Consider the following 16,896-nt stretch of genomic DNA (forward strand, 5'->3'; position numbering starts at 1 on the left):
ATTATTATTATTATTTGAAATAGTCTTACCTGTACTGAAATTACTGAAGCAGGATTGTGTAAGCCGATTATTATTTTTTTTTTACTCGATTATTCTTGTGGTTCCTTATGAATTGGTTTATCTGTCTCGCTGTCAGTCTGTCGGTCTATCTATCTGTCTCTGTGTATCTGTCGGTCTGTCTATTAAACTACGTGTATCAAAGTTTCTATCTATTTTTGATCTATCTGTGTTTTTCCCGTCTATAACACACAAATTGACAGAAGGAAGACGGGCTGAGAGACAGACTGACAAGACAGAGAAGGGAAAGGGATAAGCGAGTGAAAGGGAAAGAGAAGAGGTGTGGCGCAAGAAGAGAAGGGAGGAGGGAGAGGAAAGAGGAAGAGAGGAAGTGGACGGGAAAATGAGAGAGAGAGAGAGAGAGAGAGAGAGAGAGAGAGAGAGAGAGAGAGAGAGAGAGAGAGAGATTGTTGTGCTTTGCTTACTCTTGGCTTATCTGGACGTGAACTCGGTGGATTGCAGGCTAAACATACCCTTCTTCTGCAGATTTAAAACAATGCCACCACAGGAAGGCGTCCCTCTCCATCACTTGGGAGAGAAGGGAGAGATGAAAGGAAGGAAAGGTAGAAAGGGTAGGAAGAGAGGAAAAAGGGAGGAAAGGCAGAAAGGGTAGGAGGAGAGGAAAGGGAGGAGAGGCAGAAAAGGAAGGAAGAATTGTAGGTCATGGAGGGAATGAGGGAAGGGGATGTAGGAAGGGAAGGCTGAGGTTAATGAAGGGTTAGACATGCTTTACCAGGGGGGAAGGAAAATGATAATATTCGGAGAGTGAGGGAAAGGATGAAATATGAAGCCCTCCCCTTCGCTCTCTCTCTCTCTCTCTCTCTCCCTGACAGTGATAAAAATGATAATATGCCGGCGAGTCCTCCCCCCCCCTCTCTCTTTCTCTCTCTCATCCACTAACAGGCAGAGAAAGTTTGCACAATATTTCCTCGAGTCAGAGAATATGAAAATGACAGCGGAGTTTAATGCTTCCTTGCGTCTTGGAACAAAAAATGATTTGAATATCCGAACACGTCAACTTTTTAACTTCTTTGTTAGAGAATGGAATCTGAACTTTTTATATTCAGCTAAGACTTGCTCGTAATTCCACATAAAAAATAAAAAACAGGATTAGATGTAACACCACACGAAGAAAGACTAGGAGGCAGTGAATCTGGTTGGCATGGTAATCGTAATCATATTTGCTACCTTAGAATGGGATTAAAATAAAACATCCCATCCTGCTTATGACAACAGTAACATTCGACGAAAATAAAAGGAACACAGTAGGCTACTTTCGGTACGCATGACAACCTTAAGGTTATACAGACATCTGAAGAGGGACTTATAGTCGTACTAATATTCTGTTCACCAGAATCAAAAGCGAAAAAGAAACGTGGCGACTTTTGTGCTGTATATAAGCACTTGGAAAAGTGTCTGAGAGATATACTCGTACTGTATATGTGTGTATGTGTCGTAGTCTGTTTACATTGGAGTAAAGAATACAATGTCTCCTTCCCTTGTAATGTAGAAGCAAGAATCATGAAAGCACAGGAAGATAAAAAAAAATGGCAAACGTGATACCGGTAATTAATCAAGATGATAACACAGAACTATAGGGGAATATGATCTCGTAATGAAAAATGCAAGTCAGAGTAAAGTGAGGCATCAGAGGTGGAACATGCTCACGATTCTCGACGATGTCAAAATTGAGAAATATATATATGGACAGGATCATGTTTTCCGACGAACAGTTCTAGCCCGGGGACGGAGTGTGAGGAAGAGGCAAACACATAACCAGAAGTGAGGATGAGACGATGAAATTTTTGTGAGGATGAGACGTTGAAATTTGCCTGGGTAGGATGGAACAAGATAACACCCAACAGAGCAGAATGGAGAAAGTAGAAGGGGAGCTTTAATTCACAATGCAAGGATGATGATGATGATGATGATGATGATGATGTTGATGATGTTGATGATGATGATGATGGAGGCGGTGGTGATAGTCCTACTCACTTCAAAACACAGTCACTATACTTGAATGGTCGCCAAAGTAGAAGGGAAGATACAAACTTTTATAGCCCATAATATTATATACCCTTTTTCAGTTACCTAGTTAGCTATGTGGTTATGTCTGAAGAGAGAAAGTCTGAGCCGGGTTCGATTCTATGACGGGATGGCCGGTCTTTGAATACTAGATATAAATTAGTGAAGGTCAGACTTTCTCTCCTCAGACAGAAAGTAAGCATCTTCTGTCGGTGGTGTAACACAGAAGAATATGTAAAAATCGCTAGTGAGACACAGAGGAATACATCGCTTTGACATGATGCGCTAGAGAGAGAGAGAGAGAGAGAGAGACCACCCAGACCTACAACACAAGTAAAAGGATAACTATTGTAAATCAGTGCTCCCATAAATTTGTTCGCAGGCTTGTGGTGGATGAAAAATCTCTTGCATCTTGTTTAAGGCATCCTCTTAAGCTCCACATTTTCTCCTCCTCCTCCTCCTCTTTCTCCCTCCCCCTCCTGTTGCTTTCTCTTTCCTCCAGCCTCACCCCTGCAACTACTCCCCTCCCTTCGTCTTTAAATGTAACTTATATAAATACTGAAGTGAACGCATGGCAAAATAGAGGTACTAAATTCTCTCTCTCTCTCTCTCTCTCTCTCTCTCTCTCTCTCTCTCTCTCTCAAACCCCCCCATCCCTACGACACTGAAGATGGCTCCACCCGCCCTCCTCCCTCCCCACCTCCACTCTTTTTTCCTCTCCATCGTCGCTTTCTCTCGGCCCCTCCCTCCCCCTTTCCACTCTTTAGTTCATCGCACAGGCGCTGATTCGAATCCTGGCTGTGGATGATGGTATTAGAGCTTTTTTTTTTATTTCTAGATCTCCACTCACAGGATCCGGCGTCAGAAGAGAGAGAGAGAGAGAGAGAGAGAGAGAGAGAGAGAGAGAGAGAGAGAGAGAGACTCGTAATGAAGGGTTAGCATATTCCCTTCTTCCAAGACTGCACCGCCCCCTCCCCTTCCCCCTCCCCTGCTGAATATCCCCCCCTCCTCATCCCTTTCCCCCCCCCTCCTACCTCCCACACTCTTCTTCCCAACCTCTATGCACTCTTAGTCTCTCCCTCTCCCCTCCCCTCCCCTCCTCTCCCCTCCCTACCAGAGCTTTCCCTACCACCCGCACCCCTCCATTCCCCTCCCTTCCCCTTCCCCTTCCCCACCTCACTTATCCCTTCCCATATATCACTGTCCCTAACCCTTTCTCTTTCACACAGGCATCACTTAAGTTTCTCTCTCTCTCTCTCTCTCTCTCTCCGTCCTATTATTTTCTTCTGCGAATGTGAATATAGTACGAATACGAGCTTTACTGATAAGGCAGAAGCACTTAACTGAGATCCTTAAGTCTGTGTGGTTTTGGTACCTGCATAATATATAACTCTCCTCTCTCTCTCTCTCTCTCTCTCTCTCACACACACACAAATATGCTGACCCCTTTTACCGTAAGCTCATCTACAAACAGGATCAGGGCAAAGACATGGAGTTGCCTGACCTGAGGGGGCGACCTGTGCTATTATCTCATCCCCACTACAGGAACCAGTTGACCCCTTTACTACGATGATTTATTTTGTAATTTATTCATTCTATCACCAGAGGAATATATTTTGAGCGTAGATTTTTTTTTTTATATATATTGGCCGGGACACACACAAAAAAAATTATTGGTTTCTTCACTTCTCAAGGTCCTTCTTATGGTGAAATTAAAATGTCCAGTTCTGATTAAAATAAAAAAAGACGTTATCATACTGAAGGTCCTTTGCCATAATTAGAAAGGGCTTGGGGACATGCAGTTTAGCTAAGAGAGAGAGAGAGAGAGAGAGAGAGAGAGAGAGAGAGAGAATTTCCTTACCAGTTCCCACTTATTACAAGATGGTGCCTGGGAGAAGATTAATATTTCTTTTCTTCACGGTGAGAATACAGCAGTGAGCTTAAGATAAGGGTCTTACGAGCAGAGTGGAGGGGTGGTGGTGGTGGAGATGGCTGGTGGAGATAAAACACGGTGGACGGAGAGGTGGAGAAAGGGGGAAGAGGGAGAAATGATGAAAGATGGTGGATGGTGAGGTGGAGGAGGGACGAAAAAAACAACAACACATGGGAAGGAGAAGTGGAAAAAGGTGTAGGAGGGATAAGGAGGAAGAATAAAGATGATGGAGGGTGGGGTGGAGAATGGTGGATGAGGGATGAGGAAGAAAGGAAGAAAGAGAAAACACTTAGCAGACACGAGTGGGAAGGAATAAAGAAAAGAAGAAAGAACATTTAACACAGCACGATGGAGCTAGAAGAGGAACAGAAGTATACATAACAAAGAGAAGCAAGGAGAAAGAATGAAACACTTCTAAAGGAAGATGGATAATTAGAATGAGAGGAAGAAGAGGAACACAACAAAAAGAGGGAAAACAAAGATGAGAAAATAAAAATAAAAACGTATGTCGAAGAGACGAGGGAAGAAAAGGAGGCATAGAAGAATACCTCCCCCCAAAAAAAACAAAAAAAAAAACAAGAATGCACGTAACAAAGGAGGGGGAGAAGAAAAGGGCGGGAACACTTATCAAAGGAATGAAGATGTATAGTTAGATAAGAAAGTTCCTGCTAATACGGAAGAAGATATTTACTCGACTTACGATGGCCTCACTTAAAAACATTTACCGTAGTCACACAGCGAGCAACAGCCTCAAGCAACATTAACCCCGTCAGCCCCAGTCCTTTATTCTTTTTTAATTCTTGCTGCTGCTGCCAGACGATTTTATTCAGCTGTAGTGAAAGGCGTTAATGAAAGCTATACCTACGAGTAAACCCATTAACTTGAAAAACACCTCCCATGCAAAATAAAACTGTCACAGCAATAGTAAAAAACGAAAAAAAAAACACACACACACAGACTGGCGAGGTTATGTTCCTGCTACAGCCAGACGATTTTATTCAATTTACGAGAGATTTCTGGTGAAGAGGTTAGAGAGGATCTTTTATCACTGAGGCTCCTATGACTCACCCAGCTATATAAAATCGTCCGACTAGGGTAGCATACCAGAGCTGTCTTGACCATGACGGGGTTAATTCTTTCAGTGTCATGACTTTCTCTTTTAATAAGGGTACCGCGTGACGATTTTATTCAGCTTAAGGAAGTCCCCTGGTAGTGAAGATTTAACAAGTCTTCCTTCATTTCTTCAGAATGAGAACGTCTTTTATATTTCATTCTTGTTACTGTCAGAAAACTTGGAAGGGATATTTCGTGGTGAAGAGGTTACAGAGAGAGAGAGAGAGAGAGGCAACACGCTCACTTTCACCCTAGGCTCTGTCACGCTCGCCACCAACCATCGCCACCATCACCGTTACTCCTGTTACTGTTACTTGTGATACATTTCTGTTAACTGGGCTGTTCTACTGTTATTCAAATTATTTTTCTCAGTTATACATTATTCTACAGTAGTATTTCTCCTGCTGTTTATGATATTCTTGTTTTTACCCTCATTATTATTGCTGTTACTCGTCTTACTTTTATTAGTAATTGTGTTATTTTGTCAGTTGTGCTATTTCACTGTTATTTTTACTGTTAAATATTGGTTTGTTATTTTTACTGTTAATATAGTTGTTACCGTTGTGCTGTTATTACTGTTGCTCTTGATATTACTGTTGCCAATCCTGTTATGCATACTCATACTCCCTGTTACTCTTACTGCTATTACTGTTATTTCTGAAAATGGGTGACGCCATCAGGTGTGCGTAAGTGAAATGATGGGACTGAAGGAACGGACGGCCTAGTTTATGACCCACAGCCGACGAAAAAAAAAAATGCAGAGCTTATGTTATTTCATTGCCTTTATTACGCCCACTATGCCCCGTGGTCAAGTGGTAGGGTACTGGCTTGGCCTGATATTCGTATTTTTCCCGTAACTGTTCGAATTTCCTGAAGGTTCCTGGAGGTCTTTCAGTCATGTACAATGCTGAAGTGTAGGGCGGTCTCCTGCACTAATGTTGTCGACTGCAATATCCTAGCCTAGGGACCCTACACGCCGAAGAGGGTAATAAAGGACTGGATATTACGTTTACCCTGTTACACCATCATCGTTACTCAAGCAAACATGTAACAGTGCTTCAATTACTGCCGTTAGAATATGTAACATCAATAGCCCATTCTTGTTTCTGTCGCTGTTATTGTTAAGAAATAAGGGACTGGCTGTTACCTTCATCCTGTTACACCATCACCGTTACCTTAGCCTACATGTAACAGTGCATCAATTACCGCCATCAAGATATGCATCATTAACAGTCCATTCCTGGTTCCATCGCCATTACCGTACTGTTGTTGCTGCGTTGAGGTTGGACGGTTTCACAATGCGGTGCGACCAAGAATATTGAATGCTTGACTGATCAGTGAATGGGTGACCGGCATTTTTCACTAGCATTCTGTCGACAGTTATTCTTCTTATATCTTTCCTAATTCTTAATAACACCCACCCCATTTACAACAGTGGAAAACTAGGGGTAGGATGCTGGTGCTGTTGCTGGTGCTCCTGAAACGCGTTCTTAACATTCTCAGCTGCATAATATCGTCTGGCGCTGACTCAATGTGAAAATATTAACACTCCCAGGCTCCCATTCTTACTCTCAGGTGAAAAAAAAAAAATCCTTGGCGTTAGCTGGAAAGAAAACATATGAAGACGCGACCATGACAGAGACAATGGTGACAATATAAACACTCCAGCCTCCTATATTTACTCAGCTGAATAAAATCGTCTGGCATAGAATACTAGAGTTGCCCTGACCATGAGAGGGTTAACCTGGTATTTGCACGAACACCTGGCAAAATCTCAAGACACAAAATTGCTGGCTGTCTCGTCTAAAGGCATGACTAATTGTGAAGGTCAGAGGTCAAGGTCATCCTTAGGTGATACGGAAATATAAAAGTCATTTTGCTTTCATTCGCCCGATAGGGAGGCAGGGAAAGAGGGTGTGTCTGTCTGTCTATCTGTCTGACTGTATATCTGTCAGTTTGTCTGTCTGTCTGCCTGTACATCACTATCTATCTGTCTATTTCTATAAGAGACATTAAAATAACGAAACTGTATCATTACAATACAATTTTCTGGCTCCCGGCTCTCTCTCTCTCTCTCTCTCTCTCTCTCTCTCTCTTTCCCAGGCCGCGCATCATCGTTTCCACTGCAGCAAAAACTACCTTCACCAAAATTACCCCCCATTACAATTATCCTAACATTTCACGTAATAATAATAATAATAATAATTCATACAGCAACAACCCACAGCCTTAATTATATCAGCTAATTATCTCTTTCATAACGATAAGTGCCTCTAATTATTAGTCCAATTTTCAACACTTCGCCAACCACCAAACATTCACTTTACTACGACCGCCGGAGCGTAACCATTTACCAGAACAACCACTACCACGGCTACCATCACCTCTACCACCACAGCTAACTTCTCTACGAATACCACAATCACCACTCACTGCCCATCCTCTGCTCCCACTTACTATAACCACCACAATTACCACTCACTATCCATCTTCTGCTCTCACTCACTATCACCACCACAATCACCACTCACTACCCATCCACTGCTCTCACTCACCATCACCATCACAATCACCACGATCACATCATCTTTAACAGTCACAGTCTCAACTCCACAGCAGTCACTAGCATCACCAACACCAGTTCATCACCACTACTACAGTCACTATCACCCCTTCCCTCACTATCCCTATCACAACCACTATTACATTCACAGATACCAGAGTCGCTATTGCCGTCACCACTACCACAATCACCAGTCCTTATCGAGATCCTATTATCCTCTCCCACTGGCTCCTCATTCGTGACGCGTTCTTGTCTGATTGGCTCTTTTCGTGACCCTGCTTTCATTTAATTCAATAATCGTGATTCTCTTGGACTTTCCTCGACCCCCTCTTTTTTTTGGGGGGGGGGAGGGGAGGGGGCAAGATTTTAACGCGTGCTCTTTATGTTCAATGTCTAGATTTGCCCACTTCTTAGAAACACTAAAATCTACAGTTTCAACGCAAAGAATCATTGAAGACTATAAATTGTAAACAAACACCTTGGTACCAGACGTAAAAGAAAGAAGAAACAAGATTTAAAAGTTATTCGCAGGTCCAGTTTATTCATATATCTTAATTATCACTTGCTGGCTGTTTTCGAGGGGAACTGAACAAAAATCATGAATACAAGCGAAAAATGATGAACTCGGAGGAAAAGGATGAGATGCCTAGACTGTACTGTACGAAAACTCCGGGCCTGCGGTTCTCACGGAAAGGGAAAGTAGTCGGGCTGGCGTGATCAGGCGTACACACACACACACACACACACACACACACACACACACACTGTACCTGTGTAGGTGTGCATGTGCGTGAAATTTGAGTATTTTGTGAGCGATATTTGGTGATATTTTTGTCCCGCGAAAACTTATCAGTTCATTTAAAATATCAAGTATAATTTTGTTCATTACCTGAGAGAGAGAGAGAGACGTACTGTACCTTATGCCAGTATGTATATAAATAGGTTGCAGTGGGTAATGTAGTGGAACCCGTTGCGGTGCACTCCCTCCCCCCTCCCCCAGTACCGTCAGATGTTGTGTGGTGGGGAGACCTAGCCCACTGTCTCCTGTTTGTGGGTCTCTGGGCTTTATTCTAGATGGTACTGGAAATTCCGCAGCTCCTCTTCCATAGCGGTTTATTTTGCGTATTACATTTTAATTATATCTTTTAATACTGGCAGAGTTTGTATCAGCTTCATACAGGAGAATAGCGAAGTGTAACGTGCAGAATAAATCGCCAAGTAAGAGTTGTTACGAAGTCTCCAAAGCCATGCTCTTAAAATCTGAACCTCTGCCTCATCTTTCGTATGTCTATCAATCTGTCTATTATCCTTGACGCTACAGTATGGTGTTCATCCTGCCATCCCGGTTTCCCGTCTCTTTTAAAGCCACATTCCCTATTCATACTGCAAGACCACAGGCTATACAAGGATCGTATTTATAAAGGACCTTGGTCAAATTCTACGATAAACAGGTCTCCACAGCAGTTAATTATCGCTGAGAATAATTTTGTTTCCTCGTGTATATAATTATCACTTTTATCTTCACACCTGATTGTATGGGAAGCGTTTGGCAGCTGCGTGAGTGGACATAAAAGTGTTAACAAGCAGTCTAAAACACCTTCGGTTCAAGAAAGCTTTATGAATACGGCCCAATTATGCCTAAGGGTGGGGTGGGGGGAACTGGACGGTTTAATGGGAGTGAAAGATGGGGATGCGAAGGGGGAAAACAGCAGTCTGAGGTGGAACTGAAACTGTACTCTTTTTCTTCTCTATATCCTTCCATAATCTCTCTCACTCTCTCTCTCTCTCTCTCTCTCTCTCTCTCTCTCTCTCTCTCTCTCTCTCTCTCTCTCTCTCTCTCTCTCTCCTTCAACTACCGCTAAACATAAATTTTACATATGTTTCGATTATCAGCTGACAGTCTCTGTTTTAATACCCTACCAGGCGATTTTTATTTAAGTATTTATTTTTGCTGTTTGTTACCAGAAGATATGCAAATTTATTCTGATTACTAGCATGGGATATATATTCACCTTCTGGGCTTTAGGGGGTTAAATAATTGAAGAAGATGCGTGTTTGAGATAGTGGCGGCGACATGGCGGGGGTGGGGTACCGCAAGAGGAGCAATGCCCTCGTTTTTTCCTCTGCATATCTCTCTCTCTCTCTCTCTCTCTCTCTCTCATTTCTATTCTTAATTGTTTATCCCCCCTTATTTTTGTCTCCCTCTGTATATATATCTGTCGGTTATTCACTGTCACTAGATTCTCAGGGTTATATAAATCTCGCTTCGGTTTTGTTCATAAATGATACTAGACTTTCGCGACTATTTGTGGAAAAAAAAACAAAAAAAAAAACAGGAGTTTCAGCATCTGTGTAACTAGATACCCATGGTTACCAAAACATACATTTTTATTCATGTGTCAGTAGATTTTCATGCTTAGACCTTTATTCATTGTTACTAAATTATTTCAAGGTTAAAATAACTAACATTCAGTTTAATTGTCCACAGGGTTACTTCTCCTGACCGTGACATCAGCCCAGATAAAGAAGAAGGAGGAGGAACCCGCCACCAAGACTGAAGGAGAGGGCGCAGGAGGGGGCGGGGAGGGGGCTGCTGAGGGGGAGGGGGAGACGGTGGGGTCGACGCGCCCCCCACTCACCGGAAACCCCCAGATAGACTACAAACACGACCCCAACCTGCCCCACGAGCTGATTGGCTACGACCTCAGCGACTACCCCTTCTACAACAAGCTGCCCCCTGACCTCCTTGACCCCAAATTCAACTTTACCTGTGATGATCGACATGATGGGTTCTACGCTTCGGTTCCTCATAAGTGCCAGGTAAGAGGGATAGACAGACAGATAGATAGGTAGATAGATAGCTCAACAGACAGATAGGTGGACAGATGGATAAAATGATAGATATACAAACAGCTAAACAGATAGATAGATGGACAAATAGACTGACAGGCTGACATTCATATAGCCTACAGGTGTACAGTATACAGTATATGGAGAGAGAGAGAGAGAGAGAGAGAGAGAGAGAGAGAGAGCATAAAAAAGGAAGAGGGAAGGGGTTGACACTCGCAACTTTCACCAGCGTCAGGGCTTAGTGGTGGTGGTGGTGATTGTGGTGGTGGTGGTGGGCAGGGAAGGCGCAGAGGATTATATATAATGGAGAAAAAGGGTTATCATTCAGTCTATGCAAGTGAAAGGGTAATGAGTAACAAAACAGACGGAATGAATAACGAAGCAAAGATGTAAGGAGGGGAAAGATTTACGATCGAAGAAGAGACGGAGGTGGCGGTGGGCTGGGAGAGAGTCAGAAAGCAAAGGACAGTGCATAATATATGGAAAAAACAATAATTCCAGCCATAAAAATGACTAGGAAATTAATGATGAAACAGAGAAGTACGTAGAAGCAAGGTTTATGATTCTGGAAAACAGTCATGCTTGTGGTGGGAAGGGAAGAAGCATAGGAAGTCATATAAACGAGGAAAAAGACAATAATTCAGTCTATACATGATAGAGAGGGAACGAAGAATGAAACAATGAAAGGAATATTTATGATCGAGGAAGAAGGTAACTACTTCATGCATAAAACACTCACACCAAAAAAGGAAAATTGAAAAAGAAAAAGCAAGTTGTATAATCAAGGAGAAAGGTCATTATATAATCCATACAGAGAGAAAGAAAATGAAAAACGAGAGAGAGATGTAAAAAAAAAGACGAATGACTATGACAGAGAAAGAGGAAAGGGCAGTTAGTCTATACAGGCACTACAAACGAAAAACAAAGATATAATGACAGTTTAGAAAAAGAAAGTTGGGAAAGGATAGGTAAGCACAAAAATTATCAGCGTCGAAGACACCACAAGAACTAGGAAAAAAGAAGTTGTATGGTCGAGGAGAATGGCAAGTACTCGGAACTACGTATTTTGAAAGGGAAAGGAAGATGGCAAAACTGGTTGGCGATGAGGAAGACTTCTAAAAGGCTGAAGTCGTAAGGAGAATACTGCACAGTCGATTATAAAGGAAATGCTAAATAGGCAGGCAGGAAAGAGAGGAAGGATTGTTGTCGATGCTGTCAATGGGAAACGAATTATAATGTGGAGAAGGGGAATGTCAAATCTAAAATCAAGGAAAATATTACACGCACAGGCTATGCGAAAAACACAAAGGAAAAAATATCAGCTATGAGGGAGTATGTGTGTCATGGATACCGTGGTAAAAAGGACGTTGTTTAATTGGGGGAGAAGACAATTACCCAAGCTATAAAAATGAAAAGTGAAAGGAAAAAAAATACAAATAATTAGCAAAGTGAGAGACGGTACGCAAAGGTTACAACTAGAAAAAAAATAAGGAAGTTATGTAATCGAGGAAGATGATAATTATTAAAGCTATATAAACGAAAGGAAAAAGAATGACATTTAGCAAAGAGGGAGATGGTACACAAAAGTTAGAACAGTAAAAATGAAGTTATATAACCGAGCAACACGTTATAAAAAAGAAGAGGAAGGAAGGAAGGAGACAGATATTATTACTAATGAAAGTACTGGTATGGGGAAGGAAGGCAGATGTAGGGGAGGGGAAAGTTCGTATGTGGTATAAATGAAATGGAAAGAAAATAAGAAGACGACGTTATTACGGTACTGAGTCGTGATGAAATATGTTATACTTCTGTCACTTTAACCTGGCCCATACTTTCTCCCTCCTGTAGCTTGGTTCAAGTTACTCAGTGAACGAAAAAAAACATTGCTAAGGCTCTGCTTCCTTTCCATAGCACTTCCTCCTGTCTAGCGCCATACGGTTATGTTAATATTGTTACAAATCAACATTAAGGATGAAGAGACGGTAATTTTAGGTCCAGTTAGAGCGTCAGTCTAGCTTCATAAAAATAAGTGAGGTTTAGCAAGAAGAAATCAGTGAGGTTAATTAGGAATATCAGCTACGTTTTGTTGGTGGATTAAGATGATGATGATGATGCTTAGCCCACAGCACTCTCAGTAGAATACCAGTGTTGTGTAGTCCAAAGTAACAGGGTAGCATAAACAGAATACCGACACTTTGTGGTATAAATTAATCAAAACAGAATATACCAATGTAACTTAGTGTGTAGTTCAGGTAGCCCCGCAGGTAAGTTGTCGGTCTCTGGTGGCAAAGACTCTGTTAATGGTGGACATGACAGGACGCAATCCAGGTGACAATGGAGAATATTTCCATTGTTCCATCTTACAGTCCAGGCATCAGCCACACAGTTTCTTCACCACAGTCTCTCCATCACAGTCTCTCCACTAGTCTCTGTCCGCTTAAAGTTTCTCCACCGAAGTGTCACTCCTCCGACTTCAGATTTTCTCCACCACAATCTCTCCACCAGTCTCTCTCCACTTAATGCTTCTCTACCGCAAAAGTCACGCCTTCACAGTCTCTCCATCACACAGTTTCTCTACTGCACTGTCGCTCCACCACACTATCTTAACACATCATCTCTCCATGGTAGTTTGTTCACAGTACTGTCTCTTCATCACACTGTTCTCCACCACACAGTTTCTTCACTCCACTACACAGTTTTCTCTCCACCATTGTCTCTTCACCGCACTGTCTCGCGACGACCGCCTCTCCGCTACACTGTTTCTCCACCACACTGTCTGTCCACCACATTGTCTCTCCACCATTTTCTCCATCACTCTTTTCATCACACTGTCTCTCCACCTGATGTTTTTCCACTCCACCAACTAATTCTCTTTGCCTACCAAATACTAGGAGCCTGCAAAACTATCCACTGCAAATACAGATAAGTCAAATAAAGTTGAGAATAGTTTACTTCGAGACGCCTAGATACATTCTCTCTCTCTCTCTCTCGTCTTAGCACCCCTTCCTCGACTGTTTCCCTAACCTCTTAACACACTTCCTGCCATAACTTTCACCATTCTCATATACATCTGTCTCTAACTCCTTCACTCCGAGGACATTCATATCTTATTGCCGACAGAGGATTTTATTCAGCACCAGAGATACTTTGTGTTGGAGTGGCTGGAAATATCAAACATTTCCACTAAGAGACGCATTTCATAAGCTGAATAAAATCGTCCTAATCTTAGCACGCCAATATAATGCATCATCTGACTCGAGAGGTTATGCTCCTCCAATATTACCCCAACCTCTTTCACCACATTTCCCTTCCACCTCAAAAACAATGCCACCACAGTTTCCCCCTCCCCCCCTCCAGAATTGCCACCAGACTCGTAGTTACCTGTCTTTCACCATCCCCATCTGCAGTTCCCCTAAGCTTCTCCACAAGTACCCTAACCCCCCCACAAGGACCTTAACTCCTCCACAACTCCCTCCTCAACCCCTCCACACACACCTCCACAACTGTCGCCACCCTCTCCACACCTGACGTCCTCTCCCTTCCCGCAGGTATACCACAACTGCCTGTTCGGTAAGCGCTACGACTTCCTGTGTGCCAATTACACTGTGTTCGACCAGAAGAACTTCATCTGCCACTACGTCAGCGAGGTTGACTGTAAAAACTCAGAGCAACATTATGACAGGTTAGTGTGGTGTGAAGTTTGTGATGGTGTGGTGTGGTGAATTGTGGTGTGATACAGTTATGTGGTGAAATGTGGTGTGGTGTGATGTAGTTATGTGGTGAAATGTGGTGTGGTGTGATGTAGTTATGTGGTGAAATGTGGTGTGGTGTGAAGCTTGTGGTGGTGTGGTGTGGTGTGGAGCTTGTGGTGGTGTGGTGTGATGCTTGTGATGGTGCGGTGTAATGTTGTGTGAAGCTTGTGGTGGTACGGTGAGGTAATGTATGGTGTGATGTGGTTATTTTGCGGTGCTGCTAGGGGTTAATGATTCTTTGTGTTATACGTCAAAGATGTGTGCTGCAGATAAATGGCAGTCAGGTGTTAGGTAATAGTGCCATATATAGGTGTGTGTTGTAACCGTGCTATGAGGAGGCTGGGGTTGTGATTTGTCTAGTGTGTTCAGTCGCGGTGCTTTACAAGAATCACATAGTGGGTCTGGTGCTTAGGTGTTGTTAGAGACAGTGGTGAAAGACGTTCATAATCTCTTTGGCTTAGTAATTTTGGTTAACACATAGTCCTCAGATTACGCATTTAAATCGTGTGCGTGTGTGTGTGTGTGTGTGTGTGTGTGAACTGAACAGAAATTATTGGCCGTATTACTGGGTGGTATAGGAGGATTCGTAGCACCTCTTCCTTTGAGATTTATTTTGCATATTACAACTTAAATTGTTTTATATGTATATTATTAACTTTTTAATATCGAAACATGTACTTAGCATCAGTAAAGTACAAGAGGTTATTCAGGTATAGTGTTCAGAATAAATCGCTAAGGAAGAGATGTTAAGAAATCTCCAAAGCCGCTTAACATACGACTCTGATTCACAAAACTTCTCATTAACCTCATGTTTCCCCTTCTGCCCACAGGAACGACGATCTGTACGAGACGACCACAACAACCACCATCAGGCCAATCACTCCACAGGTGGTGTATGTGGAGCGGCGGCCCCCTCCACTGAACGGCCCCAGCAGGATCCGCCCTGTCATCCCCCGCCGCCCCTTCAAGCGTCCAGGCAAGCGTGGTCCTGGCCGTCGTACAACGACGACCACCACGCCCGCCCCAGACTACTATGACTATGACTACTATGATTACTACGACCAGTATTATGATTACTATGACTATGCCGATGAGAAGACCACCACAACCACCACTACCACCACCACCCAGAGGCCTCGTCGTCGCCCTGGCCGACGTCCTGGTGGCCGGCCAGGCCGCCCCGGCGGTCGTCTGAGAAACCGCCAGGGGCCCAACCGCGGGGGTGAGGGTACTGGGCGACGGGGGTCGCGCCTGCAGGGGGGCGGGGCACCCCGTGAGCAGCTGCCACAGACTGTGGGTGACGGACTACAGAACCTGCCCACCGGCACCGGGGGTAGACGCCGCCGACCCAACCGCCCGGGGGCAAAGCTGGGACCTCGTCGCAAGAAACCCACCACCACCACAACCACCACAGAGGCAGCACCAGATGACTACTACTACTATGATGACTATGACTACGCTAACGAGGAGGTGACAACCACCACCACCACCACTACCACCACTACCACCACAACCCCGGCCCCATCCCAGGCCCGTCGCACCCGCCCCTCCAGCCGGACCCGTGGGAGCTCTCGCGGGCGGCCGGCAGTGCAGGACCAGACTGCTGAAGCCACAGAGGCAGAGGCATCACCAGCATCTGGTGATGACCGTGGCGGCAGTGGTGGCAGGGTCAGTGTCAGGAGGAAGCCAGTCAGCCAGACCCAGGACTCCCCACAGTCCGCCTCACCCAGCACACAGACACAGCCTGAGTCACAGCGCCAACGGGTGGGACCCAGGTTTCCCTCAAGACGGCCCCTGCCTGGAGCAGATGCCTCCACAGAACCTCCCACGACTGAGAAGCCGCCTGCCGCCCCCGCCTCCTCCAGCGTTCTCGTGGTGAGGCGGCCGCAAACAGGGCGGGTTGGCAGCAGAAGAACGACACCACCACCAGCAACTGATAACGACTACTACTATGATTACTAGCACACCACATATTTATTGTGTACAGTCATGCCTCTTGTTGTGTAATTAGTTACGTTGTTTATACCGACCTTTCCTTAAATAAACAAGAAAAACATGGAGTAAGCCATTTCTTCCCTTCCTCAAGCAAGTTACACTAATAAGGGAGAGGCTGTGTAACCATGTTACTACGGTTAAAACTAAGAACAGGCTCTAACCTTTCTGACAAATTCTCAAGAACAGAATCATAGGCATCGTTTGCCAATATATCACTTGGTGAGAGCATGTCCACCCTACAGTGATCCCTACACACAATGATATCAGTATGCCTGTAACTCTATGCAGTGTATCAGTGCATTTACGCCCATTACAAGCTTCTTTACGTTCCACACTTCATCTGTTCTCTCTCGACTCCCGAACCATTATATATTTCCCTCTCTGGTAAAGGTGCAATTTAGAAGCAGGCTTGCTCTCTTATCATCATCATTATTTCAACCCTTATTCCTACCTGTAAAGATGGGGTGAGGTAGAATCTAGAAACAAAGAAAGAGGAAGCATAAAAGTGGGGTACTGTCAACAGCCAGTGAAAAGAAGCGTGGACAACACCAGCATCTTCACCGTATTTCATATTCACAACTACATCCGTCTTGTCTCCTGACCTTCTC

General features: G+C 43.9%; 1 protein-coding gene and 1 long non-coding RNA gene across 2 annotated transcripts in view; both read left to right on the forward strand.

The window, feature by feature from the left end:
- Nucleotides 1–10,261, forward strand: part of LOC145408619 (uncharacterized) — a 58,432-nt gene extending 48,171 nt beyond the window's left edge. Inside the window, exon 3 of the long non-coding RNA XR_013898961.1 lies at nucleotides 10,180–10,261. This is a non-coding gene — a long non-coding RNA (uncharacterized LOC145408619). The remainder of the gene's footprint in view (nucleotides 1–10,179) is intronic.
- A 16-nt stretch (nucleotides 10,262–10,277) lies between these two features.
- LOC145408817 (uncharacterized) lies at nucleotides 10,278–16,313 on the forward strand (the record flags this gene model as incomplete). Its single annotated transcript, XM_080279462.1, has 3 exons — nucleotides 10,278–10,511; nucleotides 14,090–14,223; nucleotides 15,124–16,313. Coding segments are annotated over 3 exons (1,500 nt in total), but the record flags the coding sequence as incomplete, so codon positions are not given.
- Between the last annotated feature and the right edge of the window lie 583 nt (nucleotides 16,314–16,896).

This window comes from Coenobita brevimanus, chromosome 78 (assembly GCF_032717465.1).
Source record: "Coenobita brevimanus isolate Jiangsu-jjx chromosome 78, ASM3271746v2, whole genome shotgun sequence".
Classification (NCBI taxonomy): Eukaryota; Metazoa; Arthropoda; class Malacostraca; order Decapoda; family Coenobitidae; genus Coenobita; species Coenobita brevimanus.